The sequence below is a fragment of the Brachyistius frenatus genome, unplaced genomic scaffold (assembly GCF_029030835.1).
Source record: "Brachyistius frenatus isolate BFR_SWC_R1_liver_20210118 unplaced genomic scaffold, ASM2903083v1 Contig_95, whole genome shotgun sequence".
Taxonomy (NCBI): Eukaryota; Metazoa; Chordata; class Actinopteri; family Embiotocidae; genus Brachyistius; species Brachyistius frenatus.
In genome coordinates this window covers 1,464,320-1,482,076 of record NW_027210694.1, presented here as the reverse complement: position 1 = coordinate 1,482,076, position 17,757 = coordinate 1,464,320, and the positions used below count along the sequence as shown (strand labels likewise).

Here is a 17,757-nt window from a genome sequence, read left to right as displayed (position 1 = left end):
ACGCCGTCTCGTGTTGTGCTGCAGTTTATAAAAAAACGATTTCATTGTGTATCTGCCAGGGCAGCCTCACTATCACTCAATTATCAGTCAACACACTAATTCATGCACATAGCTGAACTATGGAGGCGAGGTAGGCTGAAAGAGTAGTCAGACCACCGTGGGAAAGAGTATTTACAACTCAGCCACCATCACATGTATACAGTATACAGTTTCCAGTATATATGTATAGATATATATATATATCAGCTTTGCACCTCGGAGGTTGATGCAGTTTTTCTGCTCTCCGTGTGTATGACAGGTCTGTCATGGAGCGGCAGTATGCAGTCTATTAGGGCACGATGAAGAAAACGGCATGCTTGTGCAGCGCAGACCCTAATTTTCAATTACAATAGTGTATTAATAGCAATCAGCGAACCCAGGTGGTGCCTTGATTAGCTAATCTACAGAAGCATGCATAATGACATCTGTTCCACTCCGCGTCTCGTGCGAGCTTGCCCCCGTTAACACACTGTAGCAGTCGAGGGACCGGGAGGAGGAGGAGGAGGAGGAGGAGGAAGAGAGGGACATACTTCCATGAGAGAATGGCTATCTGTTTGGAACGGGTAGGGTTAGTGATCATCTGGGCCTCCAAACAAAGTGCTTGTTTATTAAACTGAAGCAACATAACATGAAAATTGGTCCATTAAATAAATAAATAGATTTTTTTTTTTTTTCAGGAATATTTTTGTAATCTGGAAGTGCAACTTTGGGATAATAAAGGTTTTTCTGATCCGCACAGATTGAACGAAGTCTTGATGCGCAGCATCGATAGCAGATTTCCATAAATGCGATCGTCAAACTCCTGAAACTTACAAACTTATTATCAAAAGGCGAAGTCGGGATACTGCTGAGGCAACGAGTTCCGTCCCATTTCCTTAGTTTAAGATTTTAAGCCCTAACCCCGCAGGCTCCATTCTGAATGGCCAGAGATATACTTGTTTTAAACTGCGTGCGCATGCTGGCTGCCTCACGTAGTATCCTGCGTCTGTTTGGAGCGTTGGTTGTGCACATCCTTAGAAATGACCACAACGTGCAGACGAGATGCAGGACCAATGAGGGCGGTGTACGAGCAGCACGGAGACGCGACAATATCGCAGACCTGCAAAACGAAATGGAAACAAAGTCCGACCCCCGCTGTGTCCGTGGACAGCGGGAAATGCTAAAAAAAAAAAAGACGGATTGTGGACGGTGCCGACGGCGTGTTTTGTTCCCCCCGGTGATCTCAGAACCAGCAAAGTAGTGATCCCCTCGATTGTCGCCCCGTTTACACAAACGCATGGTTCAAAAAGAAAGAAAATCTACAGCCACAGAGGGCCCTCCTACATGAGGGGTAGGGCCACGGGACTTAAAATGGGATTGGGCCAATGTTTATCGTAAAAGTTTCCCAAATTTTAAGACACACAAGGTCCGTATGAACAGAGAGGAGAACAGAGAGAGGCAATTATAGGCACAATTTGCTGTGTTGAAATGGACTTACTTCACACATCATGTTGGCCTGCTCTGCCCCAGTAAAGGGCCTCTCGGGGAAACGCCGGCACGTGCAGAAATCAAACTTCGGCACTTCAAAGACATTCTGCCACTTAATCAAGGCAACACAAAACCGGGCCGATGATGATTTTTTTTTTTTTTTTTTTTCCTTTTCAGACCATTTCCCTCATAAGTAGACAAAGTTAAATGCTCACAGCCAATCTTCTTAATAAGGAGGGGGGAGAAGCTGAGAGCAAGTGTTAATTCAGAGGAATAAATACATTTTCAATTAGGCAGCAGAGGCAGCGAAGGAGACGCCATTACGCCATTAGGAGCCGTCCGTTTTTTTTGTCAAGCAGCCTGGCTCGGATTGAAGCATCGCTCACTGTTTTGTTAACGACTTTTAACTAATTGTCTCAAGTCCGCGGGGCCGCTTTGAATTTGCCGCCCATCTTTAGATCAAACTGGACTGTATGTGGCATGAGCTGCCAGCGTAATTATCCCAGCGAGGAATTTACAAGGCCCGAAGCGCTCTGTAATGCATGGTTCACTTCTCGTTATTGTGGTCACTGTGAGGCGGCTGAATGAGGTTTTTTTTGAGCTCTTGAACTGCGAGTATAGAGATGCCAGACGAGGAACAGTCTCATTAAAATGACATAAATACCTCAAATTCAATCATATTTCTTCTCCTTTTTATTTAAAGCCTTCAGAAGTTCTTTTAACTCAATTCTTAAGGTCTAAAATTACAAAGCCGTCCGAATTATCTCCATTATTTGGCCTTAATTAGTCTGAATTGATCGGCCTCAGTCAAAACAACAGCGTAATTAAAATGTCAAACATGGCCGGAATTGATAATAAAAGGATTCAATCATAAGTAAATAACCCAGAGAAACATTTCCTGGCATCAAGATGGATGTAAAGAACTGAAACAATGATTCAGCAAGTCAGAAACTCATTTTGGAAGAGGGCCAGGGAACATTGTTCAATATGCCCGATGTTGGCTCAAGCTAGCCCAGGACCTCAGAGAAATAGTTTGTGAAGCTCATAAAGCTGACAGGAAAAAGGAAAGCAAATCTCAGGATTTTGGGTCTCTGTCAGTCAGCAGTCAAGATGTGGATGAAGTGCTGTTCATCTCACTGAGAGAGAGACACCACACGACCGCCCCTCTGGAAAACAGGGCAGTTTATTTCAAGATTTCTTGGCGACTAACTCGATTTTCATACGGCTAATAAAGTACTTCACTATTTGTAAGTTTAACTTTGTGCACGTAACTTGGTGGTGACGCAAGAGGATAACTCAGAAGCTCACCGTTAAAATTGGTCGCCCGGATCCTTTTGCTGTGTACTTACGTACTAACGCTCATTATTTTGAGTGCATCAGTGCGTTCACACTGTCAAGTACAGAAACAGGCAGTTCACTACAAGTACCAGGATGATCCATTCAAAATGGTAAAAAAAAAAAAAATGAGTGTGAAACACTGGACACAGTCCACTTTAAACATTCGCCATCTTGGCTACGTAGCAGGAAGAGGGCGGGGCCACCGGCGTAAATAATTTTCAATTTGAGACGTCTGACGAAGCTGCAGCTGTTCCTGAACACCTCACAAAAGTGTTTATTTTTCTTTCTCTGCTGCCGCTGGACAGAAGAACCAGTGTGTTTATTGACTGTGTGAAACAGAGGGCACGAAAACATGTTGATTTCTGGGTAAAATAATTAAAGTGCAGTTTGAAACAATCCCTGTACGACACAAGTAAGAGTCCTAACATGTAAGAGCACTATTTGTTTGTGTACTAAGGGAAGTATGTCACGTGCACCAAATATTTCAGCCTGAATCAAAGTGGTGGACCGACCAACCAACACTGCGATAGTTCGAGCCTCTATATTCATGCCTGACACACTACATTTGCATAATAACACTGCACATACTTACACTGTAACATACATGATGATGTTAAATCTTTTCTGCGCAATCATTTCAAAGTGTTTGTTTTGCCTGAAAAAAAAAATCCAACCACCCCATAATCTACCAATACAAAAGATTCAAAATCTCAAAATATTGTGTTGCTGTCAAAATATAATTTAAGTTTCAGAATACAAGACGGTGTTCAAGATATAAAACTCAGTTCTTAGAATGAAAGTCAGCAAAGCCCATCAAAACCAAGACCAGGATCTATGAAAACACACGCTGACGTGAAGTTGTCTTGTTGATAGCAGTTTCATTTTATGACCTCGGGGTCAGATAGAAAAAAAAAACCAGAGAGAAAGGTCCCTCAGACAGATAAAACCCAGAGGAGATAAAACTCCCGCTCTAAAAGAAAAACAGACACCGGTTGTAAACACTAACAACTGAAGCAGCAGCGGCGTCGTCGCTCTTCTCTAAACGTTGTTTGTCGGAGGCCGAGCGGAACACCGAACCGGCCCGTGATTGATGCCACTTATATCTGTCCTCCCATCCTGCCCCTGGCACAATCACGCCGAGCACGGTGCGAAATGAGCAAAAATGAGATTTATGATATTGGGGCACATTGTTATTAAAAATGATAAAAGCAGTTTCAAGTTTTTTTGGGGGGGATGAATGAAAGAGAGAGAGAGAGAGAGAAAAAGGCAAAACGGTAATTGAATTCTGCGAGGATAAATGTCGAAACGCTGGCCCATATTGGATGCAGCACGCTGTAGGCTTCTTTTGAATGAGAATAATAATGAAGAAGAATAGAAAACAGACAGAGGTCGGGAGGCACGTCGGAAGATTTGCATCTCCAGTGTTACGGTATCACTGTGTCAAATCCAGCCTGCCAACACCGCACATATTCAACCTGGATTCCACGGGCTTTCCACATGGCGTTCGGCTGCTTGGCATGCCGTCCGCCTTCATGCGCCCCATGAATATTGGATGCGGTGGCCGCAGAGCAAGAGGTTCACTATGTTGCAAAGCTGTCTGACGCAGCACAGACAGAAAAAGAAAAAGGATAAGGCGAAACACAGAAGTCAACTGTCTACATAATTGAGAAAAAAGGTCTTCAGTCACCAGCCGGAAACAGAAAAACACCTTCCAGTAGCACAAATGGAGTTTGGTTTCATTACCAGGCGGCATTCAGGTCTCAGTTTGTTTGGGAGAGGAGGGGAAAAAAAAAAAAAAAAAAGAGTAAGACAATCAGTAGAGAGAGAAACATCAATCATCCTGATACCTTTAGGGGATTTCAGTCCTGGTGACTGTGCAGATACACTTTGCAGGTTTGTTTTGTCAAGAAGTAAATGCACTGTCACACACAGTTCTTCTTCGTTCTTTTGGGAATATATAGTGCTGCTGCTGCTGCTGCTGCTTCTGTGACTTTTTATTTTTTTTTATTCGGTTTTGAACACAGTAACTATGTTAAAAAAAAAATACAAAAATATGAGTAACATCTGTTTTGTGTTTCCTCACTTCCCCGCTGCAAACACATAAATAATGCCCAATGAATTATGATGAGTCCGTCCACCTCCAAAAAAACGATTCCATCCATCCCTTGTGCGAGCAGTTTATTACAACACAGTTACGTTTTAACGTGAAGCTCAAATTGACCTCCGGCGGTCGTATAAATGACATAAAACAGTTCGACAGGAGAAGTGACACACTTCAGATTGTATGTACGTTGTGTATAAGAAGTTTTACCTCGTCAGAACCAGGAGGGTTGGGTGGATGTTTGGGTGCAGAAGATTGATGTTGGCTGCCCTTTTCCAAACACTCTTTTAAAACCACGTTTACTGTTGCCATGACGATGAAGGTTGCATAACGCCAGATGCAGGAGACCTACTGTTTGCTTCTCGTTTGTAACCACGAGGCGCAACAGTTGTTTTTTTGTTTTTATTTTTTTAAATGTACCGTTGTCAAAACGTTAAGAAAGAAGGGACTTTTTTTTTTTTTTTTTTTTTTTTTTTTAGCACAACACGGTTCAGGCTATCGTTTTAACCCGCACTTATCTTTCTCTAACCCTGACCGAGTGGTTTTTGTGCCTAACCTTAACCAGAAATGGAAATTTACGCAAACTCCTGTGGGTCAGATTTAAAGGTAGAAACAAACAATCTACAGTTTGTCGTCGTATCAGTTGGAGTATTGTTTGATTATGACATGCAAAGGATTGGAAAGAGCTGCAGCGATTAAATGTTTCCAGACATGCATCTTTGGATTTGTAAATACTTTCTTTCAAAAATGAGAGTAGAAAGTATTTTTCTTTAAAGGCTCTTGCATTGCTGTCACTTGGCTCTTTCAACCGTGTGAAACAATAAGAAGGTTCTTACTTGGGGTTTAAGTAGTCACCTTACAGTCAGAGAGAGAGCAGCTAAGGTAAAAAAATAAATAAAAAATGCATCCTTGTTTAGTACAGCCACCTTTTCCTGTAGGTAAAGCACAAAACTAATCTTCATAGTGAGGGGCAGGGATTATCACGGGAAGAAGTTGTTGGTACGAGATATGAATAAACAGCCTCCAGAAAGTAAAATGCGGTATATAGAGGTGTGTGTGTGTGTGTGTGTGTGTGTGTGTGTGTGTGTGTGTGTGTGTGTGTGTGTGTGTGTGTGTGTGTGTGTGTGTGTGTGTGTGTGTGTGTGTGTGTTGTGCGGTGTGATTTAAAAATGCAGAGTGGAGTCACACCGTCTATCTCTTCAGGCTGCTGCCGAGAACTTGATCCCGTTTCCAATCACACCCTCGTCCTTCTCCTGTACCTCTCCTTCACTGCTGGACCTTTTTTTTTTTTTTTTTTTTTTCACAGCAGACATCTTAACTTGTCACAGCAGGAAAAAGGAAAAGGTATCACGAATAACATTAACAATGGACCTGGTCTGTTCAAATGTCCATAACAGGGTGACACCGGGCATATCGGGACCGAAGCAGCTAAAAAGGAACTCCGCTGTCATTAACTGTGTTATGGATACTGTGGCCGTCCTTCTCCCGCTGTGACACGTCAAAACGTCTTCCATGAAAAGAGCCGACTGACGCAGTGCAGCAGTGAAGACGACATCGAAGGAACGAGAAATAGTCAGAAAGAGGAAAAAGAGAATCTGTGTTCTTCTCATTTTCACCTTATGCAATCATAACCCACAAAAAAGAGCAATAGTTCTATGGGAGGATACAAAAAGATGTACTTATCAGTCCCCCCAGGAGTGTTTTTGTGTTTGCTTCTATTAAAAATGGTTGATTTTGCGGTGTAATTTCTTCATGAAGTTCGGTGAAATTTGCAAAGTTTTCAGTGAAGTTTTTTTGCTTAAAATTGCAGGAGTTAGAAATAATAGTTAGTCAAGGACAAATGCGATTTTTTTTTTTTTTAAGCACTACCTGATAAAAGAATAAATATGTAATCATTTCCTTTGATAATAATCATGCTGCCCATTAGAAATATTTTAGTTCTAATCCTTTTTTACTTATTTATTGAACTTAGAAGAGACAACAACAACAACAAAAAAAATCATAATTGTGACGAAGCTTTACAGAACAGACAGTCTGACGTCATATACAACCGTATGGCCTAATTTCTCCTTGCTGCATATGGAAGAATGATTGATGCTGGAGTGGATTATACTTAATACACAGTGGAGGGGCTGCTGTTTGTGCACTTGAGGCCAATCAGCTCGCTCGCCTGCATATATAAGAGAGGACGAGTTAAGTTCCGAATGCCCTTGAAAAGCCGGCACCGTGATTCTCCATCGCTATAAAAGCAGGCTGGATGAGAGCAACTTCAGAAAGACCTTAATTCCCAGGCCTATACGACATCCCCTGGAGTTTGCAGTCTTTCGCACTCTGCATGTGACGGGTTACAAAGTAGGCAGAGAGATCACACCCATCTCTCCGGGGCTCAACATGGCCCCATGAGATTATTCTACATTTTTCCTCTCGGGTGGGTGGGGGGTGGGGGGGACCAGCATGGCTGTGAGAGTATTGCCAATGTTCTGCTGTAGACAGGTGTTTCATTACTGGACCTAACAGGACATTACTAGATGCAAATGACCATTTACAGCATGCTAATGCAGCCCAAAGAGGTGGTCGTGCTGATTCAACCTACTTTGAAAGAAGCATCCACTGGCTGTTAAAAGGGGTCAAGAAGGCAGTCAGTGAAGAAAATAAATAAATGCATGACACAGCTGAGCCTCTGTACAGTGAAAAAGGATGAAAACACTACTGTTGAGATTCAGTTCATCTTTGGGTCAGTGCTTTGGTCGACAGAGGAGACAAGCAAAAGCCAGAGGAGTTTGTGTCTTAAAAGGACAAAGATCGTTTGAAGAATCCAGACAAACCAGTCTGGATTTAAAACGCACTCTATGTTTTTTTTACTGGGGCTGGGTATCGTTCAGAAATACTTTAGCTTCCATACAAATTTCTGAATGCACATTTTTTTATACCAATTTTAAAACTCAGTTTAGGAAAAAGAAAATGACATCACACATTGCGGTAAAAATCATGCAGTTTAGAGGGGGAGAGTGTAAACCAGGTTGTTTTCTGTAGCTACAACTAAGAGATGTCCCTTAAACGCCTCACGTGGAAGTTATCGTGAGACTCTGTGGTAAAATGCTGTGTCTCACGGATGCAAAAATGATGTGCTTTAAAATGAAAATACGTCAAGATTAGGTGCCAAATGACGAAATAATCCGGTCAGCGCCATAAAAGAATCGAAGTTCTGTACCCAGCCCTAATTTTACATTGTAAGTAAATAGTGCAAACAAGCCCATTGCAGTCAGACAGTAAAAATTACAATTATTTTCAACACATGAAAAAGAAAAAGAAAAAACTCATTGCTCTTACCTGGCAGTGTCACATTCATAGGAATTGACGATGGAAGGGGATCCACATGGAAAAAAAGAGAGAGAAAAAAAAGTTTAGTCCATCATAATATAATGTATAAAGTTTAACATTTGTCAAATGTCTATGTCAAATACAAGGTAGCAAAAACAATGTGAAGAAATTCATCCAGCCGTTTTAGAATGATATTTAAAGTACCATTCCTTCACACAGAAACTGAAGTGGGACCGGTTATATCCACAATGATGTAATAGGACATTAATTACATTCTGGACGACTATTATTCAATTGGCCATATGAGTTCAATACCCAATGCCTCTTGAAATTATAATACATTCTGCACTGGTGTACGTACACTACATCCACCATCACACTACTGCAGCCGCTAGTTGATTTGACTCGAGGTCAGCCGTGTGTGCTCAAACCATGAGGAGGACTCTCAACAAGTTATATAAAGTCAATTACCACAGAACACAAGCACTATTCATATTCATTGGTATAAACTGGCAGGCTGCCCTCAACTGAACATTTAAAGGAACTCAGTAAAAAAGACAATCCAAGTTAAGTAAATACAGCAGTTTTATGGCATCAAACTGAAGCCAAGAAGTCACCTTGAGAAAAGAATCAACTTTAGACTGAGTTTGTTGAAACTGTAACTTCCTTTTACTGCTTAAAAAAAACAACAACTTAAAGTTTGGAGAGTCACAATACATATTTGGCCTATTTTCCATTTCATTTAATGCACTAACAAAATAACAACACACTGCCGCAGAGCTGCTCCACAGAAACTGTCTACAGTGACTCTCCCTCGCTGTAACTGCCTCTATAAAAATACAAAGCAGTGACACCACATCCACAAGAAGTTTTATATACATACAGGATTCATATTTTGTTGCTGTAGGCGGTAAACTCTGTTGGGACGAGGTAATACTATAATTTTAGGAAGCTGAGAACAGCCACAAACAGCAAAAAAAAAAAAAAGCAAGGTCATATAATTCCACTTTCATTTGTTTATGACATGTTTTCAAAAAGCCATTACACCACGATGAAATCATATGAGTGCAGCTGAGGTGGGAGAGCAGAGAGGATCTGCTATCAGTCATCTCCAGTGGTTAAAAGTCCACTTACAGTGGTTCAATTGTTTTCAGTCTCCTACTTGGGGGTCTCGGTGTTACTGGAGAGTTTTTACCGCACAAAATAAAAGACAATACACCTGAGTTACCGCCGCTGCCTTGTTCAGCCCTCGGGCGGCGACCCCGTCGGTATCCAACAGGTCTTAATCCTAATATCCGTCATGTTTCATTATGCAGTGTGGTTTTTCTCAGGTCCCGCTAGTAAGATAGATATTAGATGCTCCCTTTCTCCGAACCCTTCAGGGTTTTTTTTTTGGTAGACTTTTCTCGGCGGTGTGGACAGCTCGGAACAATCAGTCAGCCCGCAGACCGCCTCTCTCCTTGTCATTACTCTCAGTAAGGCTGAAGGAGAGGGAGAGCTTTCTTTTTTTTTCACACAACCAGCAGGCATCCTTTACACACTCCTAGCAGGGCCCTCGGTCCCCCATCCATCTGTTGGCTGTCCCTCACACTCATTAATTCTGCTCGTCCCCAGGTGGCTGCTAGTTGGTGCAATGTGATTAAGCTCAAATGAACCACCAGGAATAAATAGAAGCCTGAGCCCCCCTCGGCAGAGACTGGGGAGAGAGAGTTAAGAGAAAATGCTGACAGATCTTTCTGATCACAGAGTGCGAGGGACTGTTTGTCCCCGCGGGGCCCCGAACCAACGATAAACTGTTTTGACTGCGAAGGAAACTTTATTTGGAAGAGGTTTCTCAAAGAGGGATAAGGCATGCTAATAAGAAGGGGCTCATGGCAACTACTTAAATTCTGATTAAATACAACATGAGACTGAGGTGTTTCAACGATTTCCCGTCTTCAAGTTTTAAACTCAGAAGCCAGTCTGACAGTCACACGTCGGTCTGTTTAGATCGCATGAATATCCTGTACTAATTAGAGGCCACAGGAAATCTTAAGAGAAGTGGGTTTCCTTGGAGTGTGACTAATCCGCCGGTGTCGTTAATGAAGGCTTGCTTCATGTGCTGTATATGTGGCCTCTGGGACACAACAAAATAAACGACGCAAAACCACTACAAACAGATGCTAAGTGACCACAAAGAGAGAGACCGCAATCGCGTAGGAGGGTTGGGGGGAACTTTTAGATGTCAGAGGTCCATTGCCCCATAACCCATCCATGGAATATGTGTCGTATCTTATCATACCTAATGTCAAATTCAAGACTGAGTGTCTGGAGAACGTTTCCCAAGGACACTGGTGCGGTCCACAGCTGCAACAGTAACTTGTGCTGACACACGCCATGCCTTTAAAATGCCGTTTCTTAAATGGACTTTGGCACTGGTGGTATTGCTGTTGGGCCATCTTGTATTATCTGTCATCATCAAGTGCCAACCAACAGCGACGTCACCCGTTGGTTTGTGAACGCCCGTTATGGAGCCTCGAGTTCGGATTTTGGCCGGCGCCATCTTGATAGCTCCGAGCGGTTTGGAGCCGGAAGTGACCATATTTGGGCGAGATGGTTGGGGGGAGCCAGTGGTGGATCTGACTCCATCTGATTGGAAACCCGGTGATACTATGTCCCGCCCACTGTTAGCTGTAACCTGGCCGCACCACAGGCCTGTCAATCAAACAGACACACCCCCAAAAACACATCTTTTTTAAGGTTATTTTCAAATTAATGGCGGGATTATTTTTAGATGGGCTGCCAGAAAACTGATAAGAAAGAGTGACTTTAGCTAACAACACAGAGATAACTCGTGGAGAAATGTTATTGAATGAGAATTTTATGAGACTATTCGAATGGGAGTCTACGGAGCCGGAGGCTTTTTGGAGCCAACCTCTAGTGGCACTCGGTGGTATTGCAGCATAAGGCACTTCCGCATCGGCCTAATTTTTCAGAGCCAGAATCTACGTCCACTTTTATATACAGTCTATGATCATCACTAACAGCTCAATGTGCACTGGTCGGACAAATGTTGATCATTTCCTCCTGAGTTCTCCCTGCATTTCTCTATGAGGAGTATTATTGAGTGGCTCCCCAACCTTTGTCCTCCTCCTCTCCCGAGGCTGCTCTGCTCGGGACTCTCTCAAAGTCCTGTCGCTGCTGCTCTTCCCGGGTGACTCAGCATATTGACATGCTCTTTGCAGAGTGTCTGTGCCAAATGAGGCAAATGTCTCAGCCCAACAGGGTCTGCAGATACTGCACCGGCCTTTTGAAGTGGACGTGAGGCAAATGCTGTCAGGGCAGGCTTAACAGCTTACAAAGCCGAGCAAAAGAGGATAATATGTGACGGTCCGGCTCACAGGTGTCATTGCCAAGTTCAGGGAGAGCAGATGCAAACTGCAGGGGCTTAATGAAACGAAGATTTGCAAATTGCCGTGCGTCTTTGTGCATCGCTAAACGTTTTTTTCTCACTCCTCTGATGTTGTGAAACAAAACCCAGGGCAAAAGGAAAAAAACGTGACCATCGAAAAACCCACAAGTCATCTCATCTCAAGGTATTTAGTTAAATACATTTCATATTTGTGGCTCATTTCGATGCTATCTCCTCGCAGAAGAGGGGAGTGCACAGCAGCAGTATCAGAGCTGCAGAAGCATCATTAATACACAGATGGACCAGCGATCAGAACGTCTTTGAGGAAAGCTAATGAGGAATTAACATCGATGACTAACAACCTGCCCCTGATTTCAGCGCAACATAAAATCCCATTCCCATGCAGATTTGGTCTTCTTTGCTCAACAGAAGAGTATTGAGGAGTCTCGAAATTTGTAGAGGCCGATCTCCTTCTCTGCTTTCTTCTCCGGACTCCTCCAGGTCCTTTGATCATCCCATCACCCGGCATTTTACAAGTCCGGTCCTCTAATCACGGCCATCTGGGCAGAAGTTTGAGCACAGCTTTGGGCATTAATGTCCAACAGAGGCTCAGCATGTACTAGTTTGAAGGTGGCAGTTTTGCAAAAAAAAAAAATTATAAAAAAAAAAAAAAAAATGTCTTGAGGCATCATAAGCTAATTGATTAAGATAAATATTGTTAATTTCAAACTACAGTGCTGCAAAATGATGATAACTTTCTAAGGTATAATCGTAAAGTATTATATAAGAATGTTTTGGGACAAATTCAAACAGAAATGTTCTTTTAAGCATTTTGTATCATTTACATCAAATTGAGAATTAGCTAAACTATTTTGAAGTAATATAATATATAAATATATAAGAACCGGGCTGTCTGAATGTCCACACATCAAATGCAAACAGCCAGTCATAGCCTGTCCAGTCATAACTGCAGAATACTGTAAAGCCACACTGCTAAGAGCTTAGGAGGAAAACAGGACAACAACCTGTCCGGTCATGGTTTAGTATCCGTTGTCAGAGATCTATTTCCAAAGAGCAGCTCTAGTGAAGATACAAAAGAGGCTTTGTAGCGTTAAATTGAGGGTGGCTTCTTTTGTAGCATGTGTTACCCGTGGTGATAACTTTACGTGTCACTTTGCTAAGTAAATGCTTGTATTTAGCAGTATTTGTGACATCTCCGCACATATAAGCGAATTGTGGCGTGTTGACAAATTTGGATCCTTTCTTTTCCCTCCACCACGGGAACATCTGAAGTCCATCCTGAACAACACAAATTCAAGCATCTGCTAATTTAACAGCTATCTTTCATTAGGACACGTGTGAGGGTAAAAAAAAAAAAAAAAAGAGGAAGCTTCGGAAGCACTGAGCTGAAGGTTAAAGAACTGACCCTTGTGTAAACAAACGTAAGATGTCGTGTATTTTTAACAGGAGCTGTACAGCAGGGGGCAGACGGGCAGTGAGCGTCGTCAACATGTTATGTTGTCCCTCCCAGCAGGGATAATCCCCTCGGACTGCCATGTAACAACACAGGCTATTAGAAATAATGCCGATTTGCATGCAGGGAGGGACACACACACAGACATATAATGCATTCATTATGTCACGTGCAGAACTATAACGCACTGGAGAACGCTGCTGATGGAAAGCATCGCAGTCCCGTCATGCGTTGTTGCAAGGTGGAATGTCTATTCGTTGACAACGGTGGCCGTCAGCTCGTTAGATTTCCCAGGTGCAATCTGAGCCGCCTGTATTTCATCATGGCACGGTTGCACCAATCCTTGACCTCTCACAAAGCTGTCCTCGTCGACGGGGAAACGGGAAGAGGAATGTGCTACCGCGCCTCTGCAATCTGACATGAAAACCTAAACTGGTCTAAAGAAGATAAAAGGCACGCAAGGAGCTGCACCAGGAAGGGCCAGTCGCTCCACGTTCTGGAAAGTCTGCAAACGTTCCAGACATTTAGGCGGGAAACAAATACAGCAAGTCAGGCAGAGACTTCTATTTCTCCAAACCAGCAAGGTGGCACCGGTCAAAGTCTGAACTCGAGACTTCATATCGGCCGCTCGCAAACCAAGCGGGTGACGTCACTGCTGGTTGCCGCTTGCTCATACTACGATAAATGTTGAATGTAGGTGTGCTGCGACGGGCCGTTGGCGTAACGAGGTGAAGGACAAGTTACGAAATCAGCTCCTGCAAAGTCTCTCATTCTCATTCCAGAAACATAACCTTTGTGAATCGGGGAGCAGACATCTCTCTGTGCGAGCCTGAGTCAGTGCAAGACAGACTGTATGCTGCTATAAATCACACCGCATGATATCACAGCTCATAATCACACGTTTCACACCCTTTAATAAAAGCATGCATACATATTTTTTTTAGCTGGAATCACAAGGGCATATTGTCTAGTCTGAAGTGTGCGGTGCGTGATGTACATTGGGTCTGTTTGGGTGTGTTTTTGTTTGTGTGAAGTCGTAACAGCATTTATGAAGGGACCAGACCAGGGGGCCAACCGGGGGTCGGTGCCACGAGAGGTTGGCAGCTTAAGGCACGTCCGCTTTTATATACAGTCGATGCCCTCACCTAGTTTTTTTTTTTACTTATGTTAACTAGACACTGATGAACACCAGTCGTTTCCTCTCATCATTAATCCCACCTTATTTTTCAGGCTGATGGGACAAAATAGGCAGATTTGGACTCCAGTCAAAAAGCAAAGGAAGAGAGCAATTACCCCAGAAATAGCTTAGGAAGCATTGCCTAAGAATTACTGAGCTTTGTCACAGTTTATTTTTTATTTTTTTGCCTTTAAGATACAATACGATTCCAGTTGCTAAGCCTCTTCTGACATAAGCTTAAGAGAGTGCCTGCTGGGTATGTGGTACTTTTTTTTTTTTTTATAGCTCTGAACAAAAGGCACTGTCTTTACAACACATCCTTCAACAAACAGCTCACAACGCTGGTCACGTGGGCGAAACATTTGGTCCGACATTCCCCAGCGCCTCCAACACCTGTCTGAGGCCATCCGTCACACAGGAAAGGCTCGTTGCTACCGCCTCTGCTGCAAGCTGCTTAAAATTATTGTAAGCGTGCTGTTTGCTGCTGTTGCAAATCTGTTAGCCTCTGAAGTTGACGGCATGCAAAGGGCTTCAAAGCGGAGACGTTTTGGTAGATAAGGGCTGTGGGTGCAGCATCAGTAACGCAGCCGTATTCTAGCCCCATACAGCAGAGTGTGGTGGGAGCCAGAAGCCTTGCAGGGGAGGAGGGGGGGGGGGTACCCTACTGTTTTCCCTGAGCACCACAGAAAGGGCAGGCTGCATGGAGAGCTGCCTTGTCTAATTATGCTACAGGAAAAATAGCACAAATGACTTCATTTCAATGCTACAGGGAAAGGTGGAAAATGTACTCCGGTTTAAGGAGGAAGGGGAGGAGGATTGTTCATCCCCACAAAGAGTTTTTTTGGGGGGGTTTTTTCCAATCCGACCCAGCCGACTGCATCAGCCAGGTGCAGTGTTGCAATGTTAATGCTTGACTAGGAACAACAATGCTGTTTTCAGGCCGATGTGTAAGTGGAGAGGGATTCTGGGAGGAGCGTCTCCGGAGACAAATGGTTTAAAGGTCATATACTGCATGTCAAGAGCCAAGCGTACCTCGGAGGTGGCCATGAGCAGAATGTTTAAGCAGAGCGGCAGGAAGGAAAAGAGGGGCAAAAGAGAGGAGCGAGTGAGAGGTGTATGACTGCGGGATGTGAACAGAAAGCTAATAAGCTCACAAGAAACAGAATATGGGAGCAGAGATATAAAGAAAATCAGAATTTTTTTTTTTTTTTTGGAACATTTCGAATGTTTTTTAGCAATTCTGTGATGGTGTATTAATCCCATATCAATGCTTACAATTTATTCTGCAAATAACAAAACTAGGAGCCATGGCAACCCACTGTGACGGCACCAATTGGTTTGTAAAGTGCTGTTTTGAAGCCTTGAGGCCATTGTCATCTTGGTTTCTTGGAGCCAGAAGCAGCCAAACGAGGCGGGGAGGAGCGAGTCATGGATCTCACTAAAAACAAAACTGATGACACTAAGCCCCGCCCACCTATACTGAAAAATGTCAATCAAACCAATCGCGCCCCCAAACATAGCTCTCTTTGAGGTCTAATATTTAACAAATTAAAGAAATAATTTTCAGAAGAATCATAAGAACTCTGATCAGAAGTGAATTTAGCAAACGACACGATAAAAACTTATTGAAAAAAAAAATGCATTGACTTTGTATTTCATGAGAGAAGTTGCCGCTTTTTGAATGTGTCTATGGAGCCAGAGGATTTTTGGAGCCAGCCCCTAGTGGCCCTCTGTGGTATTTCACTTTTTAAGGCACTTCCATAGTGACCCTTTTCAGACATGGAGTCTACGTCCATGTTTATATACAGTATCATGACTGGGACAGGCCGTAGCTAACGCCAGTGCCAGCTGGCAGTGTGGCACGCTAACAAAAACAACGCTAACCTGCTGCTGTCCAGCAGGTCGTGTTTACCATCTTCATCGTATGTCAGTGTGTCCGAACACTGTGGTTAATCAGCACAGTTTTCAGTCTAGTTCACTGGTTGAACAATGCACTGAAGGACTGACAGCAACCAGCTCCTTATTTATCAGTCAAGTCGCTTAATTAAATAGAAGGCACTGCAAAATAATTTGGGCTGGCTGTATTATCAACAGCTTGAACTAATTAGTGTCAAGATGCTATTTAATTATGGAAACCATTTTGGAATTATACACACCACTACACTGTTTTCTCGACCCTGTCAATAGTGTATCAGGCTGTGGTGGTGGAGGAGGAAGAGGAGGAGGAGGAGGAGAGGCTGAGGAGGGCAAGAGCGAAAATGAGCAAAAGATACAACGTAGGAAGGGAGAAAAGCTGTGGATGTAGAGGATGTAGAGGATGTAGAGGCGGGAGGAAACATTTATCAGCAGCACGATAAGCCGGTAACTGTTAGCGGAGGGGAAATGATGAGGCTCCTCCGTAGGATACGTTCACAATGATGACGTTATTCAGTATTATTGTCAACGTTCTTCAATCCTACAGTGGCAATAAAACGCAGGTTAACAGGGACGCCCTGCTAGAAGGAGTGACGGGGGTGCAAATACTGAAATAGAGTGGGTCCCTGGTTCAATTCCCGGCAGGCCAGACCTTTAGCGTATGTCATTCTCCAGCTCTATTTCTACACATTTCACGTCTGTCTCTACGGCGACTAACTAAAATTGGTCTTCAAATAAACCTTATTCAAATGAAAATATATAGTGTTTCATTGAAAATTCTCTGCATTTTTTTTTAAAGTGTTGTCTGCAGGTGGCATTGAATAAAAAGTGCTCCCCTTGATGGCCACTGCAATAAATATGGCAAATGTAATAATACCAAGTGTAAAAACTACACTCACGTTTTTATTTAGATGTATCATTATATCAATATAGAATAAATCAATGAACAAATATTATGACTTTCTAACCGACCCGGGTTTATGTCAGAACATTTAATAAATCTGTTCTTTCACTTGGCCGGTCCGTCTATCCTGAATGCTTCGGAGCTGCCTTGACTTGCTTTCATGTTAACATAAAATCACAGCTCGTCAAAATGTCTGCTCGTGATCATTAGATCGTAAAAAAATTGTTTTTCTTTGAAGTTAGATTTGGTGCACGAGTGTGTCTACAAATGCTTACATGAATCACTAGCGAGGTAACGAGGTCATGATAAACGAGATTATTGTGAACGCGATTTTAAGCGACATCACCCGGCGGTAACTGGGGCCGGCGGCTCAGATGGGCGAGGTACGGTTGGCGGTTCAATCCCTGCCGACGTGTCCTTGGGCGAGACGCTAGACTCCGAGGCGAGCACCCTGCATGGCAGCTCTGTCGCCGTTGGTGTGCGAGTGTCAGCGTGAATGGAAAACACCATAAAGCGCTTTCGAGCCCTCAAAGGCAAAAAGACCATACACAAGTGCAGATCATTTACTCTTTAATGAGTTACCATCGCTCCCATGTGCAACAGTGTGTTGTGTGTTTCCCAAACGTACGCC

At 43.2% G+C, this 17,757-nt stretch overlaps 1 protein-coding gene across 3 annotated transcripts in view; it reads right to left on the bottom strand.

Annotated features, from left to right (window-relative positions):
• magi3a (membrane associated guanylate kinase, WW and PDZ domain containing 3a) overlaps positions 1-17,757 on the bottom strand; it is a 121,752-nt gene that overhangs the window by 63,164 nt on the left and 40,831 nt on the right. The window contains exon 1 of one of the 3 annotated variants that reach the window (XM_069710861.1): positions 8,276-8,343. The exons of the other annotated variants lie outside the window; for them this stretch is intronic. Within the exon in view, the coding sequence (XP_069566962.1) occupies positions 8,276-8,294 (19 nt within the window). The 5' untranslated portion in view covers positions 8,295-8,343. Of the gene's footprint in view, positions 1-8,275; positions 8,344-17,757 lie in introns of those variants that run through there. 3 annotated transcript variants of the gene reach the window in all.